This window comes from Cetorhinus maximus, chromosome 19, assembly GCF_964194155.1.
Source record: "Cetorhinus maximus chromosome 19, sCetMax3.hap1.1, whole genome shotgun sequence".
Lineage (NCBI taxonomy): Eukaryota > Metazoa > Chordata > Chondrichthyes > Lamniformes > Cetorhinidae > Cetorhinus > Cetorhinus maximus.
The window spans coordinates 29,973,370-29,991,220 of NC_135897.1; the positions used below are offsets into that span (position 1 = coordinate 29,973,370).

General features: G+C 38.3%; 1 protein-coding gene across 4 annotated transcripts in view; it reads right to left on the reverse strand.

Moving 5' to 3' along the window:
• Positions 1 to 2,825: 2,825 nt before the first annotated feature.
• Positions 2,826 to 17,851, reverse strand: part of gigyf2 (GRB10 interacting GYF protein 2) — a 168,296-nt gene continuing 153,270 nt past the window's right edge. For 3 of the 4 annotated variants that reach the window (XM_078563647.1, XM_078563645.1, XM_078563648.1), the window contains 5 exons: positions 15,372 to 15,580; positions 13,288 to 13,442; positions 12,014 to 12,192; positions 8,589 to 8,736; positions 2,826 to 6,457 (listed from right to left, as the gene is read on the reverse strand). In XM_078563647.1, the coding sequence (XP_078419773.1) occupies positions 6,390 to 6,457; positions 8,589 to 8,736; positions 12,014 to 12,192; positions 13,288 to 13,442; positions 15,372 to 15,580 (759 nt within the window). In that variant the 3' untranslated portion in view covers positions 2,826 to 6,389. Of the gene's footprint in view, positions 6,458 to 8,588; positions 8,737 to 12,009; positions 12,193 to 13,287; positions 13,443 to 15,371; positions 15,581 to 17,851 lie in introns of all 4 variants that reach the window. The other variant, XM_078563646.1, reaches the window with a different exon arrangement.

The following is a 17,851-nucleotide window of genomic DNA, read 5'->3' on the forward strand; positions in this document are numbered from 1 at the left end:
GGGAGATGGTCATTGCCTGGTGCTTGTGTGGTGCAAATGTTACTTGCCACTTATCAGCCCAATTTATTTATCAATTCAAATTAATTCATTTCATGAATTAAGAATCCGATCACAACCATAGAACTTAGTCTTGCTGCTCAGGGGGGTATAGGTTGAATTCATAAGTAATAGGGGATCTGATCACATATTTATAATCTCCTGTAGAATGTAGGTAAGAAACTTAGAATGAGATTTAGTTGCAATTTAAAATGTCCCACAGGATCTCCTCCCATTCCATAAATGACCCTGCAACTCTAAAAGAGGCAGGAGTTATAATAATGGAACTTTACCTATTCTGAGAATTAAAATAGGAAATAATTCCTTGAATGCATCCAAAACAGTTTATCTAATTGCTATGTTACATGCCCAACAGGGAATAGCGCAATGCTAAATTTGGTTGTGGGTAATGAAGCAAGACAATTCAATACTAGACAAATACATGGGAAAGTGACAATAACCCAAGTATTTTTACATTGAAATAAAGGGGCAAAAATCTAAATGAACTAGAAATTAGCTAATTTCACACAAAATAGATAACTGTTCTGGTAGCCTTAGACACTGTCCTGAGGATCACCTATAGCATGTCCTGCTGTACAAGAATAGTTAGGTTCGAGGTGTGCTTGCTTCAGGTAAACAAGTCTTCAGCAGTGCAGCCAGGATGTTGTTAGAGCCCATTGCCTTTACTGTAATCAGTATGCTCAGCCATTTCTTGATATCATGTGGTATATATCAAATTGGTTGAAGACTGGCGCCTGTGATGGTGAGTACCTCGGGAGGAGGCCGAGATGGATCATCTCCAGACACTTTTGGCTGGATAGTTGAGAGCTTCAGTTTTGTATAGGATTATGTATGCAAAAGACATGAGTCATTTTCTATGGCAGCAATCTGCACCAATTCATGCCCAGTGCCAACGCTTAACACATATGAGGGCACAAAGTGAATTTTCTTTGAGTATGTCAACTCAGTCATTTCCACACTCTAAGGCATCCAACATTTTGGGCTCCTTCAAGAACACTCCTTCACTAACACTGAAAATATCTGAAAGAAATTCACAGGTGCAGTAAAAGGATTATTTTTTATGAAATAATTGCAACTTGGTAGGAGCCAATGGAAATTAACCTAATTCTTTCAATGTTTTCATTGGTTTTGTTTTGGGAATGTGGAAAGAATAATTTGATTATATTGCGCCTTTAATGTAGAAAACTAAAGTACTTATAAACAGCAAATACCAGGAAATCAAAGGCAAGGGTTGTCTGAGCTCATGGTTTCATGAAAAGACACAGTGGTACTCCACAGAATCTTGCATTACATTTAAGCCGATTTAACTGAATAATGGATATGAATGTACGATTATTCCCCTCCTTCCCTGTGGCTTCAAACTTCATTACCTAATTTTGATGTGTTTTTTCCACTGGGACCTTAACATGGATGGATTTAATTCTGATATGGCAGACAGTTGAGAGCAAAAAGTTGATTGGAAAGAATACAGTAAGGGCTGAATTAACTGCTCCAGGATGGTAGTGGGAGGTAAGATACCCAATGACCAGTTAAAAACAATTCAATGGGGAAATTTTCATTCAACACCCCACTAAAATCTGATTATGAAGTGCCCTAGTATAATTCAATGTGGGTCAAGACAAAGTATACATTAGCAGAGAAAGCACCTGGTTTTTGGAGCTGGTTGAGCTGAGCCACACCTCAGTCAATACATTGCAACTGTTGGAAGCACTAGAAAATAACATGGCATAAGCTGAAACAGCTTTTACTCCTCGCCCAATATATGTATTTCAAGGAAAACCGAAGGCGACGGCTCTGAAGCCAGAGCCTTTCCATCAACAAAAGACAACAGCTGTAACTATAGTGAATCATCCTACCCCCCAGACATTGCAATTTCCTTTGATTGCCTTGGAGTGAAGATGGGAGTGAGCCTTGGATATCCTCCAAGGGAATTCAATTTACTCACTCGTGTGGTAAGGATTAGCCCTGCCTTTGGTGTAGATTGCTGCCATAAAAACTCATTCATGTATGGGGATATGTGTGCAAAGGCAAGACTGAAACATTCTCAAGCATCCAGCCAAAATTTCACTCTTCAGCAATTAGTCTTTAATCCAAATTTAAATCTTTGATTCCTTTGACCAAATGAGATGTGCTGAATGCAACTCCACAGCATTGACTGAGCCATTTATTAACTGACAAGCTTTATAGTAGCTAATCAACAGGCTTTTCCTGTGTTGTTTCCCAATTCTTTCAGGCTGCCCAGGTACCATGAAGTTTTGGGCCAAGTGTGTACAGCATCTAGGTAAAGTGCACTTGGTCTTCCACTCTGCACCTTGATTGGAAAGTTGTGTTAAAACAGGAACCTTATGATGAGTATTTAAAGTCTTCTTTCAAAGTTTTCAGAAAACAGAATTCAAGTAACTCCAACTAACACTTTGTTGATGCCTCTGCTATATGTTGAGACACAAATCACTTCCACAGAAATTTCCAGACGTCACATGGGCCATTTAAGGAGACAAGTAGTTTAGGTGAAACATTCATCCAGTCAGATAAGGGAGCTGGCCTGTATCAAACTATTTCCCAGCAGCTGCTCCAAAGAGCAGAAATTTAGGAATGGATTACTAATCTAATCAGTCCTTGCACCTTCTCCAAATTGTTCAGGAATGCTTTATTGTGCAAGATAATCGAAGGAAGTAGGAGAAAATTGTTTACAACACAGCACAAGATAGCAACACCACCACTGAACAAAGGACATCAAATGATATGATGTCAAATTAAAGAGCGACATATTGTACTTAGAATTCTTTTATTTTTCTTGTAACTTATTTACATTTTAATGAAAATACCAATCTACGATTGTAAATTCACTATTTGTGAACAAAAGACCCCAAGAACAGGGAAAAAAATGATCTCTTCAGACTCCTTTCTACAGAGTTTGGCTTGAGGAAATGAGTGATAGTCTCTGATATGGTACAAACTATATATTAAATTTTCACACTGGTGAGATCTTTTGAAAGCCTGATCTTTTATCATGCCCATCCCTCCCATTTGCACTGCAGCTGTACAAGAAACTTAAACCCAGCCAGTATTCCTGGTTCAAGGGGATCACAACTATGTACAACTCATAATTTAACTGTACATATCTGAAAAACAAGACTGCACTCTTTGAGACAGTATGCCTCTGGATTAACCTATACCTTACAAAACACAAATTTGTGAAAAATCAAATCATTCAAAATGATTGCTTGTGAGGGACTATTTTCAAACCAGCTTGCCATCTTATGGATACAGTTAAATCCCAATTCTTAAAAAAGCTGATTCAAACTTCTTTAAAGAATAAAAACTAATCTGATTGTCTGAACCAATTAATAACTAAATTAACCATATTAGCTACTCAATTGGAACAAAATAAAAAAGCCAGCAGGAAACCAATTAGTCTGGTAAAATTCACTGCTGTTGTGAGGTGAAATGTGGCAACAGATTGGTTATGTTCATTTGTCTATAAGAAACTGTTTGGATTGGAATAGTATTTACATATTGCCTTTCATGCTGAAATGTAACAAAGCACTGAACACAGTAAATTCCTATTGGATATGCAATGACCTGTGTATAACTGGAATTTGGTATTAAACGTTACTATTCAATGTGAAATTTTATGCAACAGAAAGAGAAAGGAGAGTTTGATATTTGACATTCAATTCCGTAGATGGATCAGATTTACTTTTATCTGAACGTGATGATAAAGTAACCTTAAATACCTGGCAACAGTGGCACTAATAACCTTTCAGCAATGTACTTGGTTAAAGCAGTAATAGTTTGGGAATAATAGCATGTACACATTCAACTGTAACTACACACCTTCACTTGCTAAAAGATGAACGATGAATTGCAAATAAAACAGATAGGATATGCAGTCATCCTTTCCTAGCCATAGTGCAGGTCTGTTACAAATAACTCCATAAATAAATTACAAAGTGTTTGCATTTCAATAACATTTTTTTTAAAGACCTGATGGATCAGAACAACTAATTTCCAAAGTGATTCTCCTTTCCTCCAATAAGTATTCCTCTCCGTCCTGAGTACATGATCTACTTGCACTTGACCACCTTCAGGATTTTTACATTAGCTTTCTGTGCAGTGAGAAATATATTTACTTTAATGTCCCCCACAAATGCTGATTATAGTTTAATCCAATAGGATGCATCACTATGATATCATAGTATCCTCACATTGAGGATTCACATCTGAAAATGAGCTTTGAGTGAGGGGGAACAGACATCTAGTTCAACTGTTAATGCAAAAATTCCTTTGCATATCTCAGTTGTATTAATCCAACAATGCAAAAAAAAATTTTTAACTACTACTTGGACACTGCAGCTGCCATACTGTGGTGTGCAGATGGATGCCAGTAATGTAGATATCACAAGAGAATAGTTTCAAAACCTGCTTACAAATTTTATTGTACAGAATATTTTTCAATGTTTTCAGATTCCAATTTTTAAATAAATCATGCATTTAAGGAGATGAAATAGGATGCAATGTAAAGACAATTAGTGTGCACTCCAATATAGCAAAACAACTGGGTCCCTTCACTCCAGTAGGGCATCCTAAACATCATCTTGACACAAAAGTGGAGGGTTCCTGTTACAGTCACTTTATTAACAAGCTAAATAAATGACTGTAATCAAGGTGACATTAACAGATATAGAAATATTAATAAAGTTAAGGACCAACTGGGGCATTTATGGAGATTTTAATTATGCTTTCTTCACCCCATGAGCTGCAAACATTTGCATCTGCCTGGGACAAGTAAGTATTCATAAAGTGTACAGGTGCATAAAGCAAACAAAGGGCAACAGGAAGTGTCATGCGGTGGAGTTCTAACTTGCAGTGCCAGACTGGTAAGACTAAACTTGTGCCTGTAGTCCATTTCTCTCGCTCACCAGCACTTAAGTTGCCAATTTTATCCATGCCCCTGTGGGGCAGTAGGTGAAGGAGTGCTGCAAATGTCTTCTTTAAAAATAAAAATAAATCCAAATTAATTTATTTGAACAGAATTGGAAAACCATTCAAAACACTGGCTTTAGAAAAGTGACATGAAGCAAGCAGTGACAATAAGTATGATCCACTGCATTTTCTTTAATTCAGAATGTACTTTAGAGACATGTTCTGTGTATATAACTCTCAGTCTAATATTTAGCATTATGTTTTTACAGAATCTTATTTTTAAAAAAAAGTGATTCAAAACATGTTTCTCAGAAACTAAAAGAGTCCTTCAGTCACCAAAGGGTCAATTACCCGAGTTCCCTTTCAAAGGGAATCTTCTGTACACCTAAATACAGTAAGCTGCAAATTCAATGTTGCACTATAAATGGTGGCATACAGTAGCTGCAGCATTTTTTCCATAGCCATCTTTATGTTGTAAAACAGACTTTGATTAGGCCAAGATGCTGCAAAAGATTTGATTTTGAACAATTTTAAAATACAACCTGAATCAGAAGTGGGTACAGCCCTTTTAAGAGAGAAAGCTCCTTTTGGGGCATTGGCCTGCACATGCATGTTTAACAGTATTGTAAACTAAAATTTTTTAAATGTCTCGAGTTACACATTGCAGCCTTCATGCAGCAACTGTATAACAAAGAATACTTTGATTTCTGGACTCCCAGAAATATTACAACCAACTTTTTCATTGTTTATAAATGCATATTTTGAGACAGCTAGAGTGTATTGAATATCGCAAATATATTAATTTCAAAAGACTGTACAAGGCCAAAAACATAGTCTACAATCTCTTTAAAATGGGCTAGACAGAATAGGTGGTATTCCTTACAGAAACAGAATGGATATCCTTACAATATCTGAACCACCTTTAATACACCTCAGTACTAAAGCAAGCACTTCAACACAAGTGTATTATAGAATTAGCTTATAAGTACATTACTGACACGATTGTTCTGTAATGTTCAAAGAGTGGATGTTAATGTGACCAACATTGAATAGACCAGTTAATCATGTATTCTGAATAAAATCCAATAATAAAGTGATAAGGAAACAAGTGTTTATAGAACACAGGTACTATGCTTAACGGCACCATTAATATTACACTGTGGAAAACGTGATTCTATGCTTGAAAACATGCAGTTCGGTGCAAAGGCCTTTGAAGTGACTGCTTTGTACTTGAAACATGATTGCACTAATACAATGAAGGGGCCATGAGAAACAAGTGTGTTGAAGTACTAAAGACAGACATGAACTCAAGGTGATAGATTTTTTAATTAACTGATATTGGTTGGTGCATTCAGAATTCATGATTAACAACTTATTTTTTAAATAAATCAAGAATTTGCTTGTGTTCAGTAGTCGTCAAGTGTCTCAATTTCTCCCATGTTCAGGCGCTCCGATGAAGCATTTACAGAAAAACCTGCAGAGGGTGGGAAAATATGGTAACAGATTATTTATCTTAACATTGTTAGCATAAAACTAGCAAATATATTTCAGCCACTTCACTGTTTTTAAAAACTTGTCTTTCCACTGTGCGTAGCAGGCAAGTATTTGAACTAAACCCATTAACTCAGTAATCATAAGAAGCTATTCTTAGGGCAATTTTAATAAAAAAATAAAAAATGCTGGAAAAACTCAGCAGGTCGGACAGCATCTGTGGAAAGACAGGGTTGACAGCAGCTGTGGAGAGAAAGACAGAGTTAAGGTTTCGAGTCCATATGACTCTTCCTCAGAGCTCTGTCTTTCTCTCCACAGATGCTGTCAGACCTGAGTTTTTCCAGCGTTTTTTGTTTTTGTTTCAGATTTCCAGCATCCGCAGTATTTTGCCTTTATCTTAGTGTTTAATAAAAAGATGCCTAAGTATTATTACAGGATATTTGGAGCCTGTTATATGCATCATCCACAGCTACAGCTAAATCGCAGGAGAAGGGATAATTTAAATTCTTCATCTATAGTAAGAAAACAATATCAGGATTTTTTGAAAAAAACTAATGTGCCTATCATGTCTAGTTCTAGACTTCATACAGCTTCAAAAACGGAGATTGAAACATTTCCCATGGACACCATGCTGCGAATTAAGGCAACAATAACATGACATTATCCTTACTGGGTTTAAATCTTCTAATGTCGCCAGGTTTTCTTAAAAATAAATCAAAACTGCCATTTAGTCCTGAAGTTTTCAGTATCTAATATTAAATGCATTTTCACACAAACGCATAATTTCTCATTCAATCAATATGCACCTTTGTAATAACTGATGCAAAGGAGCTAGTTTAAAGTGTATACCTGCTTATTCGCCAATTACAGTAATTGCAAATAAGTATCTGCCAAAATAAATTTGCATTATTCAGACTGATAGGTGTAAAAGAAAGCTAGGAGAAAGAAGGATAAACCTATTGGCCAAACCCATAACGATACTGTCAAAGTGAATGTAATAACCAAATACTTATCTCCAGCACAAAATGCTTATCTAAAAAGAGTTGAGAACAGTCATTGTGAATGTTTGTTTAAAGTCATCCCAAAATAAAAATAGGAAGACGCTGAACTTGACTAACCTGTTGAAAAGGGCTGAATCCTATAGTCCAGATGTGACTGACGTTTCAAAGCTCAAGAGGCAGAAAAACAAACTGAATAATGACGATGGGTCATATATCTTAAAAATGGTATACTCAATGACATTCTCACTTTTTTTTTGGATCAGCCAGGTATCTGGCAGATGGGAGGTCTCAAACCAAGCTACCAAAAAATTTGAGAGAGTTTGTCTGCCCAATATGAATATCACACTCTCACCCGATATGGTTACTGTACATGTCACTTACCCAAGTGTAGAGTATTTAGACATAGGTTGATGGACAAGAGTATTGCTGAAGTTTAATCAGCTTAAAATGTGCAGTACAAGTGGAAAGTTGGTAAGCTTCAATTGCTTGGTCAGAAATGGCTACCTTCCCTATCAGAGCAGTGGCTTGCAGAATCATCAGAAAGTGCAGAAATAATCCCAGCCCCTAGCACTATCTTTCCAGGTACCATTAGTTAGTCAGGCAAGTGGGCTTATCTATCATCAAAGAAGTTGTGGAACATGGGTGATTCAGGGTGTGCTGTACATTGCCTGTGCAATTATGAAGAACTGTGTAAAGGCTGAAGTTGTAATGGTGATGTTACTTGGTTCACTTTGCTGAGCTCTGGGCCAATTTATTATCAAACGCAAAGTTATAACCTTCAGGTCTCATCAATTAAAATGCCAATGCATTCGGGCTAAAGATCAGTTCATAAATTCTAGACATATTTTTCACAGATCAGAATGAAATACATGTTACTTTACTGTGATTGCATCCTTTTCTATACCCTGTACCCCTCACATCATGATTGAAAATGGTGCAAAGAAGCAAACTTCAGCACCGACACAAAATATCAGCTGGCCACCACTGGCCTTGAGAATCAAGTTTCAGTGCAGTACTCGGTTCAGGTCTAGATATCATGAAACTTTTTGCAGTGTACCAGAATATTATCTGTGGACTCAGTTTCTAATATGGTTGTGAAAACTGCACACTAACCTAAAATGCTGGGATCAGCACGTATCATCTTCTGTTTTTTCTTCCTCTTCCCAGACTGGACAGATTCAAAATTAGACTGTTGATTTCTGCTGTGATTTGATGGATATATCGACTGCAGACTCGTTTGATTTACCACCCATGCTGAATCCTAAAGCATATAAAACATGCCAATATCACATTAAATATGAAAACCATGCCTAAAATATACAAATTAAATAATGCTGATTTTAGTAACTTAAGTTATTGGTTGTTACCAGCAATAACACATTTCATTTCTTAGATTTTTTTCCCCATTTGAGGCATGTAATTTGAACTTTTTGTACTTTTTCTTTCTTTTCCAAAAACTTCACTAATTTTGTTAAACCAACTTTCTCCTTCTATTCTTTTTCTTTCCTTTCTGCAGAAATCAACAAGTGGAAAATTACAGGATTAATGGTACTGAAAAACAGTGTTTTTCTAAATCAACTATTGCCAAAATAAATCACATTATGCTGACTGCTGTGAAAAGGGGGAAGGAAACACTTTTGGCAAAGCTGTAACCGTGAAATTTTGTTTGTAATTAGAGCCGTATTTTGTTAATTTTACAATCAAGCTTTATTTTGCATTATAAGCAATAAAATCCAGAGAGAAGTTGCTATAATGAAAATTTAATTTTAAAAGTTAGCATCAGCTAAAAGAAACAAAGAACAAACTTGCATTTATACAGCATCTTTCATGACACTGCAACATCCCGAAGTGTTTTACAGCTAATGAAGTATTTTTGAAGCATAGTTACTGTCAGGATATAGGAAACATGGCAGCCAATTTACATACTGCAAGCTCCCACAAACAGAAAACTGATAATTTTAGGGAACTGGGAGCCAAGGTAGGTTAGCAAGTACAGGAGCGTTGGTGAAAGGGTCTACATGCAGATGATGATATGGGTAGCAAGTGTTATGAATAAACTGAGGTTAAAGGAGGATGAAGGAGAGAAGGCAGGTCAAGAAAGCAGTGTAATTGGAGGGTCTGAAGGAGGCAAAGGGAGGGTGAGGGTTTCACTGGCAAATGAGCCGAGATAGAGGTAGAAGCACATGGCATTACTGAGGTGGCAAGATGTTGCTCAACAGGGAGCCAATGTAGGTCAGTGAGCACAGGGGTGACAGGGCACTGGACTTCGTGCAAGTTAAGAAACAGGCAGCAAGAGTCTTAGATGGCCTCAAGTTTACAGAGGATAGAATGTGGGAGACCAGCCAGTAGAGCGTTGAAATAGCCAAGTCTAGGGGTGATGAAGGCATGAATGAGGGATTTGGCAACAGATTAGCTGTGATGGGGGTGAAGTTGGGTGATGTTACAAAGGTGGAAAAAGACGGTCTCAGTGATGGCACGGATATGAGGTTAGAAGCTCATCTTGATCGAATGTGACACCAAAGTTGCGAACAGACTGGCTTAATCTCAGACTGTTGCCAGGGTGAGGGATAAAGTCAGCAGTTAGGAAACAGTTTGGAGCAAGACTGAAAATAATGGCTTCAATCTTCCCATGTTTAATTGGAGGAAAATTCTGCTTATCCAATACTGGAATACATGTGGAAGCTGCTCCTCGGTCTGCAGCAGGTGTCACCAAGAAACAACATGTGTATGAGAGAGAGCAGATAAACTACGGGTAGCTCCTTGGACAACCCTAGAGGTAAGAATGTGGGGCAGGAAAATGTCATTGTTGAAGATACTCTGGTTACAATAGGTTGGCAAAGAGTTCCAACAAGTTGGACAAAGATGCAGAGATATTGGAAGAGGATGGTGTGATCAAACATGTAAATGGCTGAAGGTATTTGAGGACTTGCTGATAAAAGAGACATGCTGTCAAAACTTTTCGTCTTGCATTCATCAGGACAGATGCAAGAATGCCAAACTTCAAAGGAAACAATTTATACTGTATGAGAAAAGCAGTGCTGACTAGTTGGTCCGATTGGTCGAAATGTTGCCATAGCGAATGCACCATGCTTTTATTTATTCAAAAATGGTGTAATGTTGGGACATATTCCTTTTGCCTGCAGGGGACATGTCCCTGCATATGAATATACATATATTCTTAAACTGGTTGTTAATGTAATTCTTAGAATACTTTGGATTGTTCAACATGTGTTGCCCAATTGTGGAATCACATCTAACATTAGACATTATGTTCTGAGTTTTGCAAGCACGGGCTGGTTATGGTCAGTAATCTTCCTATTATAAACAGCTGAAGAGACGTGCTTGTTTGATATGATCCGCCAGTCATTGGGAAGTACAGACTATGTACATGGCATCACACCAGCACCGAAATTTATATACTACATTACTCATTTATGTGAAAAGCAGAATGTCTTTTTAGCTTGATGGCAACATCCTGTTAGTGGATGCTAAGTATGTGTGCTAAGAATTACACTAACAGTGTGCTAAGTATTACACCAAGAACGAATTTAAGATCATCAGTTGGGCTCGCATTATAGCTCACTTACATTTGCTAGAAGCTACATACATTCATATCCCTCTGTAGGCAAAAGGAATATGTCCAAACATAGTTTCTTCTTTGAATAAACAAAATAATGGGGGAATAATTGCTCCTTGGTGCATTGACTGTGGCAATGTCTTGACCAATCAGAGCCAACTTGCCAATCAATCAGCGCCCTTTTTATCATGCAGGATAAACTGTTGTTCCCTTTGAAATTTGGCATTCTTGCAACTGTCCTGATGAGTGCAAGACAAAAAGCTTTGATAATATCTCTTTTTTCCAGCAACATTAAAGTTCTGCACTACTAATCGGCTATTTGTATTTGAGGAAGTATAACGCAGTCAGAAAATGTCAGTTGTGACAGAGAAGGAAGGAAAGATGAGTTAAAGAGAGGGATAAACAGATTCAACATGATTGAGAGAAAAAAAAAATCGGGGAAAATTAATAGATGGGACTTGTTTGCCAAGGTAGAAACCATGAATTCCCAATTCTTCTTAGTGAAGGTGGAAGTGAAGAGGGGGTAGTTTAAGATTATTTATTAGTCTCCAGGATAATCCTGGAACTAGTGGACTGGTTTTGGCAGAGGTTAACAAAACCTGGTAATAAGTAATGTAGCTCAGCCAGATTTGAGCGATGGATGGCTTTGCCAGTTGTACGTCAGATACACACAAGTCTGTTAGGACTGGAGAGAGCGAAGCTGAGGCTCAAACCAGGGGTAACTAGCAGTTGCATAAAAATTAGACTTAACTGCATTATGCAATGTATAATTAAAACCCCATCTCAGCATCACATTTTCCAAAATAACTATGTTCAATTAACAACTAATGCTGTGCCCATGTCTGTGCGAACTGGCTTGGTAGGGTGGCTAAGTAATACTGATTAATTGTCAATGAAAAGTAATTATTTCCATGTAGTTATAATAACCCATACAATTTTAAATTAATTTTTTTCCACCAACCTGTTTTCCACCAACTTGCTGTTGTTGGCGCTGCTGATTGGCTCTCTGTTTGGCACGTCGGTCTAGAAACTGCTTTGCAAATTCCTTTGTTTCTGGTGTGTCACCAAGGTAAGCTCGGACATAATCATGGACTTCATACGGAGAATCAACTTCTTTCAAAAATGAGACAAATGTAGGGACTACAGAAGAATAAACATCAAAGCTTCAGCTAACTTTTAGAAAAAACTGGATGTATTTCTGCACAAATACTTTATCAACAATACCATCTTGAAATCCTAACTGGACTTGTATTCTTTCTTGATCACCATTCTTTTGGCAGAGGAGGCTCTATATTATTTTTAATAAACTTTAGGTTCAACGTATTCAGCATCAATTTCTTTTGTGATACTCTAGGAGCTTATTCAACAGTAAAATTATTTTATACAGGTATAAAAAAGAATTAAAGTCTAAAAATACTAGCATGTAGTCATGCTGGACTTCAATCTTTTGATTGGTTTCTGAAAACAGAGGGACAATACCTAGATTTGAAAATTGTCAGTTAAGGGAACAGGAATTCAATTAATGATCTAAAACTGTAAAGCAGTCAACCCAGTCTGAACTTTTAATATAAATGCATTACAAGAAAGATTAACAAAAAGTTACACTAAACAAGCGTATGCCTAACTCAAAGGTTTCAAGAATGTACAGGCTGATTATTGGACCGTCCCAGAAAGTGGTTTCTGGTAGATAGCCACTCACTCCATATACCATATCTAGACCATATCTTTATAATAATTTTTTGACTTAGCGTTTATAAGGGAAGGATACAACTTCAATTGATAACTTTGATACCACTATTGCTTGTGGTTATTGTGCATAAAGACAGCATTTACAATCCTTGAAATTTGTTCAGCTGTGGAGGTGCTGAGCACTAAATAAGGCATGGCACCGTGCACAGGCTAATGTTTACTAGAGTTACTCAAGTCATCAGACAGGAAGTGGAAATGAAAACATCCTGAGAAAATGCTGGATCGTTGCTGCATTAAAGTAACAGGCCTGTGAATATTGATGGTGTTATTGCACACTTGGACAATATTAGCATTTTTCAACTGCTCTATAGAGAGAAGGGAAGCTGCCTATAGATGGTGCTTCTACCACATAGCTATCATTAAACTCTTTTACAATACAAGGCATCTCCAAGGTCTGTGTCCTAGAGATTCCACATTTCCATGTTACAAAAAAAAGTTATATTGATTAAGGAGTGCAGAAATCAACTGGTGCAAACTGCTTCTTACCATCCAAATTGTTGGCTGTGTTGAGAACATGTAACATCTGTTCACACCACAAGGTAAATCCATCATGTGCCTTGTTCACACCCTGAAACAACTTCATAAGCTTTTCTTCCTCTTCAGCCTTTTTATTTGGTTTGTTCTGAACTCCATGTGACTTTCTGAAAGAGCACCAAATTGTTTTGCATTAAATCTTGCACCAAGAAATTATGGGCTGGATTTTACAGGGCACTGCATTCCCCACCATCATCCCTGCTGACACTGCCACACCCCCATCACCCCAATTAAAAAGTCAGTAGGGAACCCCACCTGCCCCACGGCCATTTTACGTTGGAAACAGTGTTAACTGTCCAAGGTCGAGACTTCTGCCCTCATCTGGGTGGAAGTCCTGCCTTAGGCTGCTGCTCAGCAGCTCTCTGGTTCCAGTAGTGGCCACTGCTGGGACTACAGACAGTCCTCAAACCAGAGGCGCTTATGGAACCAAACGTCAAAGTAAATCTGTGGTATCAGCAGGACCTGGCTGGCACACCCCAGCGAGAGAGATGGGGGGCTGGGTTAGACAGGCTGGTGGGAGGGTTAAAGGGCAATATGACCTTGGGTGGGAATGGCAGTAACTCCAATGGGCACAGGGGAACCCCAAAAAGAGGACGCGACCGTCCCCTGCCCCCTACCTTGCCGGACACCAGCCCGCACAGTTAAAGCTGCTGGAATACTCACTTGGCAAGGACCTCCCCTGTCACGGGTAAAATAGCGGCGGAGGCGGAATGAGGCACCTAAGTGGACTCTTAAGAGCAGGCGAGCAGACTGACAACCCTCACCTCCTACCATAAAACAGGAGACAGGTTGGAGTTGGGCAGGAAGGTGGTGGTAGTCCACACAATGTATTTTAACAGTCGCCATCACAACCCACCTCCCCACCCCCAGTCTTCTTCAAATATGTTGGCAGGGGCGTGGGCCTAAAATCCAGCTCCATGTTTTTATTGAAAGCCAAAATAGACTATTTTAAACAATAGCTGTGGATTTCTTCAGGAGTTGGGGATGTCTAATTGGCTGCTTTAACTTCAATGGAAGATTGGAAATGGCATTAATGAAGCTCATTTGTTGTTTCCATGCAAGTGTTGACAATTTCTAGCAATGGAGTTGGTTAAGGCAATTTCTTTTAAAAAGTCAAACTTTACTGGGACATAATAGAAGGCCGAGGCAGCCAGTAAAACTGGAAACTTCAGAGAAGTCTAAAACATCTTGCTGGCATAAGGGAACAGCATGACAATTTAGAAAAGCAGTTCAACAGCTGTTACTAAAAGATCACTTTACAAAATAAGTGTAAGTTTTAAACAGTTAAGACAGGATCCTAGTCATTTACTTATCCAAAAGCTCAAATGCTAGTGATTCTAATCGAAGTGTTCTATTTGTACTCCACGCTGACCAAAGTTGATTAGATTGGCTCATTGCTGCTAATCAAAGTTTAACAGATGAGCAAGTTTGATAACTAATTACTTTAATATGAAACCACTGCTCTACAATTACCGACAATGTAAATGCAAACTTTACTGTATATTGAACACAAATCTATGAAAAATGCATTTTAAATAACTCATGGTTCACCAACTGCAATTTTTTTAAAACAACACTAATGTTGTTAGTGCCCATCTTATGTATTTTTGGCAAAGGTAAATATAATGTCACTGAAACAACAACAGTAAATAGCACAGGACAAAGAACTTATGGCATTACTGGACTCCTATTAAAAGCTTCTTAGAAGCAAGCACCCCCTTGGATTTGGATAAATTCTTAGGGTGTGTGCACATCATTAAGATTGTTGCTGAATGACTTCCAATATTAAGCTAAAAGATGAAACCAACCCCAAAGCCTACCTGCCCTTAGTGACTCCAAGGTCAGTCCCATTGAAAGCTATTTCTCCACACAAAACTTAGCAAAATGTTTATCCGTTTTTTGCACAAGGTAGAGTGGATTTTATATTATTTTGAAAGCAACTCTATTCAGTAAAAAAAAAATTCAGGGTTTAAATGATGTTACAGTACAATATTATATCAGGGTTCTCTTGAGATTAAAATAATTTGTTCTCTTACCCAGGGTTGGAATTGTTTCTGTTACTCTTGGAAGTCTGGTTTCTTGCTGGAGGCCCCACTTCTTTCACTGCCTCATCCCAGAAGCCCACATTTGTGTTCTTGTTATCTGGAGCACCCCAGACACTGCTTATGTCTGTTCCCCACTGGTTGGTAGGACTGGTGTTTACTGAGCCCCATACAGAAGTAGTGTTAACTGGCAAACTGGAATGCTAAATAAAAAAAGCACAAGATATCAAATAATAGTCTCTTTTAAATTTGAAAGACCTTTGAAAATTATACTGCAAAATACAACATAAGTTTTTTAACCAAACGTAGACTGGATGGCCACTTTGCAGAACACCTTCAATCTGTCTGCAAGCATGACCCAGACCTTCCTGTCACTTGCCATTTCAAAATACCATCCTGCTCTCATGCCCACATGTCTGTCCTTGGCCTGCTGCAATATTCCAGTGAAGCCCAATGCAAACTGGAGGAACAGCACCTCATCTTCTGATTAGGTGCTTTACAAGACTTCTGGACTTAACATTGAGTTCAGCAACTTCAAACCATGAACTCTTTCCTCTATCCTCACCCCTTTATAAATCCCCTTTTTCTACATTCATTTTTATTTTTTATCCACTTATTTTTATTCATTTATCCATAGTTTTATCCCCCCTTCTATCCTTTTTTCCCACTACTGCACCCTTCCCCCGCCCCATCCCCAAAAGGGCCATCTGTTAGATGTTCATGTTTTTTTCAGAGTGCTGGCCCTTGTTCTGCTATTATCACATTCTGCTTTCTTACCTTTTCCACTATCAGCATCTTTTTTTAGCCCTTGCCACTACCATTAACACTCCCTTTGTTCTTTAGTTCATGACATCTTTGTCAATCTCTCCTTTGTCCCCATCTATCGCTGGCCTGCTATCCAGTTTCACCTGTTCCACCCCCCTTAAACAGTATAAATTTCATCACGTTTTCACTTCTATTCAGCTCTGAAGAAGGGCCATAAGGACTCGAAACGTTAACTCTGTTTCTCTCTCCACAGATGCTACTAGACTGCTGAGTTTTTCCAGCATTTTCTGTTTTTGTTGTATAAGTTTTGTTTTATTCATTCATGGGATGTGGGCTTCACTGGCTGGGCCAGCATTTATTGCCCATCCCTAGTTGCCCTTGAGAAGTTGGTGGTGAGCTGCCTTCTTGAACCACTACAGTCCATGTCGTGTAGGTACATTCACAGTGCTGTTGGGGGCAGTGGAAAGAGTTCCAGGATTTTCATCCAGCGTCAGTGGAGTTGAATAGCCTGATGCCTATTTTCTTAAGCCTCGTTAAAGTTCCCATGTTAATTGGTGTGTGCACCATTAGGAACAGCTTATGTCACTCCAATTGATACTGATAGCCTACAAGGTTATCTAAACTAAAGAAACGAGCATGGCTCACGAAATCTCAGCTCTTCGCACACACAAAATAAGCTGATGTTGACTGAGTGTCATACAACTCCACACAAAAGCAAGAGACCTACGTCTACAAGTCTGGTACGAGTGCCACCTTGTTTAACATGCTACACTCAACATAACCTTTTTAAAAAAAAAAATTTTGTCTTTCAGTCCGGTAGTTCTAAAAGACTAGCAGAAATCATAATACAAATCAGAGGGAAAATACTGACACGGATTAACTAATGGTTGATGATACAGCATCAACATCTTATCATTGCCCAGAACAATTGCTGCTGTTAAAACATGTTGCTTTTTGCACCCATGACCAAGTTCAGGATTCCATTTAGTGAAGAGAGCTGCAGATTAACCCAATCAATCCTCTGCAGCCACCCCCATCCATGCCCTTGAAACCAATCAGGGCAGGAAGACTTTCCTCTTCCAACCAACCATGAGGAATTTTCATCTCAGGTTGCGAGGGATGATTCATCTCTGCACAACTCCTCCCTCTCTGACATTTCGGAAACCTTAAGGAGAATTACACTGTTAGATAGAGGGAACGTTTAGTGTATCACTTTCCATTTCGTCCACAGATGAGAGAAATTATGGTGCACAGTAAGCAAGAACCTTTAGAACCACCCCCTCACCCCCCCCCCACCCAACTTTACCCACTTCCACTGAAGGGAATGGGAATGCTTTTATCTAACTTCCAACCATTACCCTTTCTGGCCTCTATTTCAATTCTTCTAAGATATATAACCACCTTTGGAGTGAGAGAGAGAGAGAGCAAGGGAGCACAGTATTGAGTCTTAGATTTAGAGAATACTTGCAGTCATCCCTCAGTGGCAATGTGGGGACAAAAAATATATAAGTTAATACACCCCTTGGAGATCCATGATATTATGTCACACGAATTGTTGGAGAGTTTGCGAACTTAAATGAAATATTATTTTACAACAAAGGTTTAAAATGAAATGTTACTAATTTTAATACCATAGTGCAGTGACACATACACAAATAGAAAGAAAACATTGAATGCAATGCCAAGCAAGTTTAGCAAGGAAAATATAT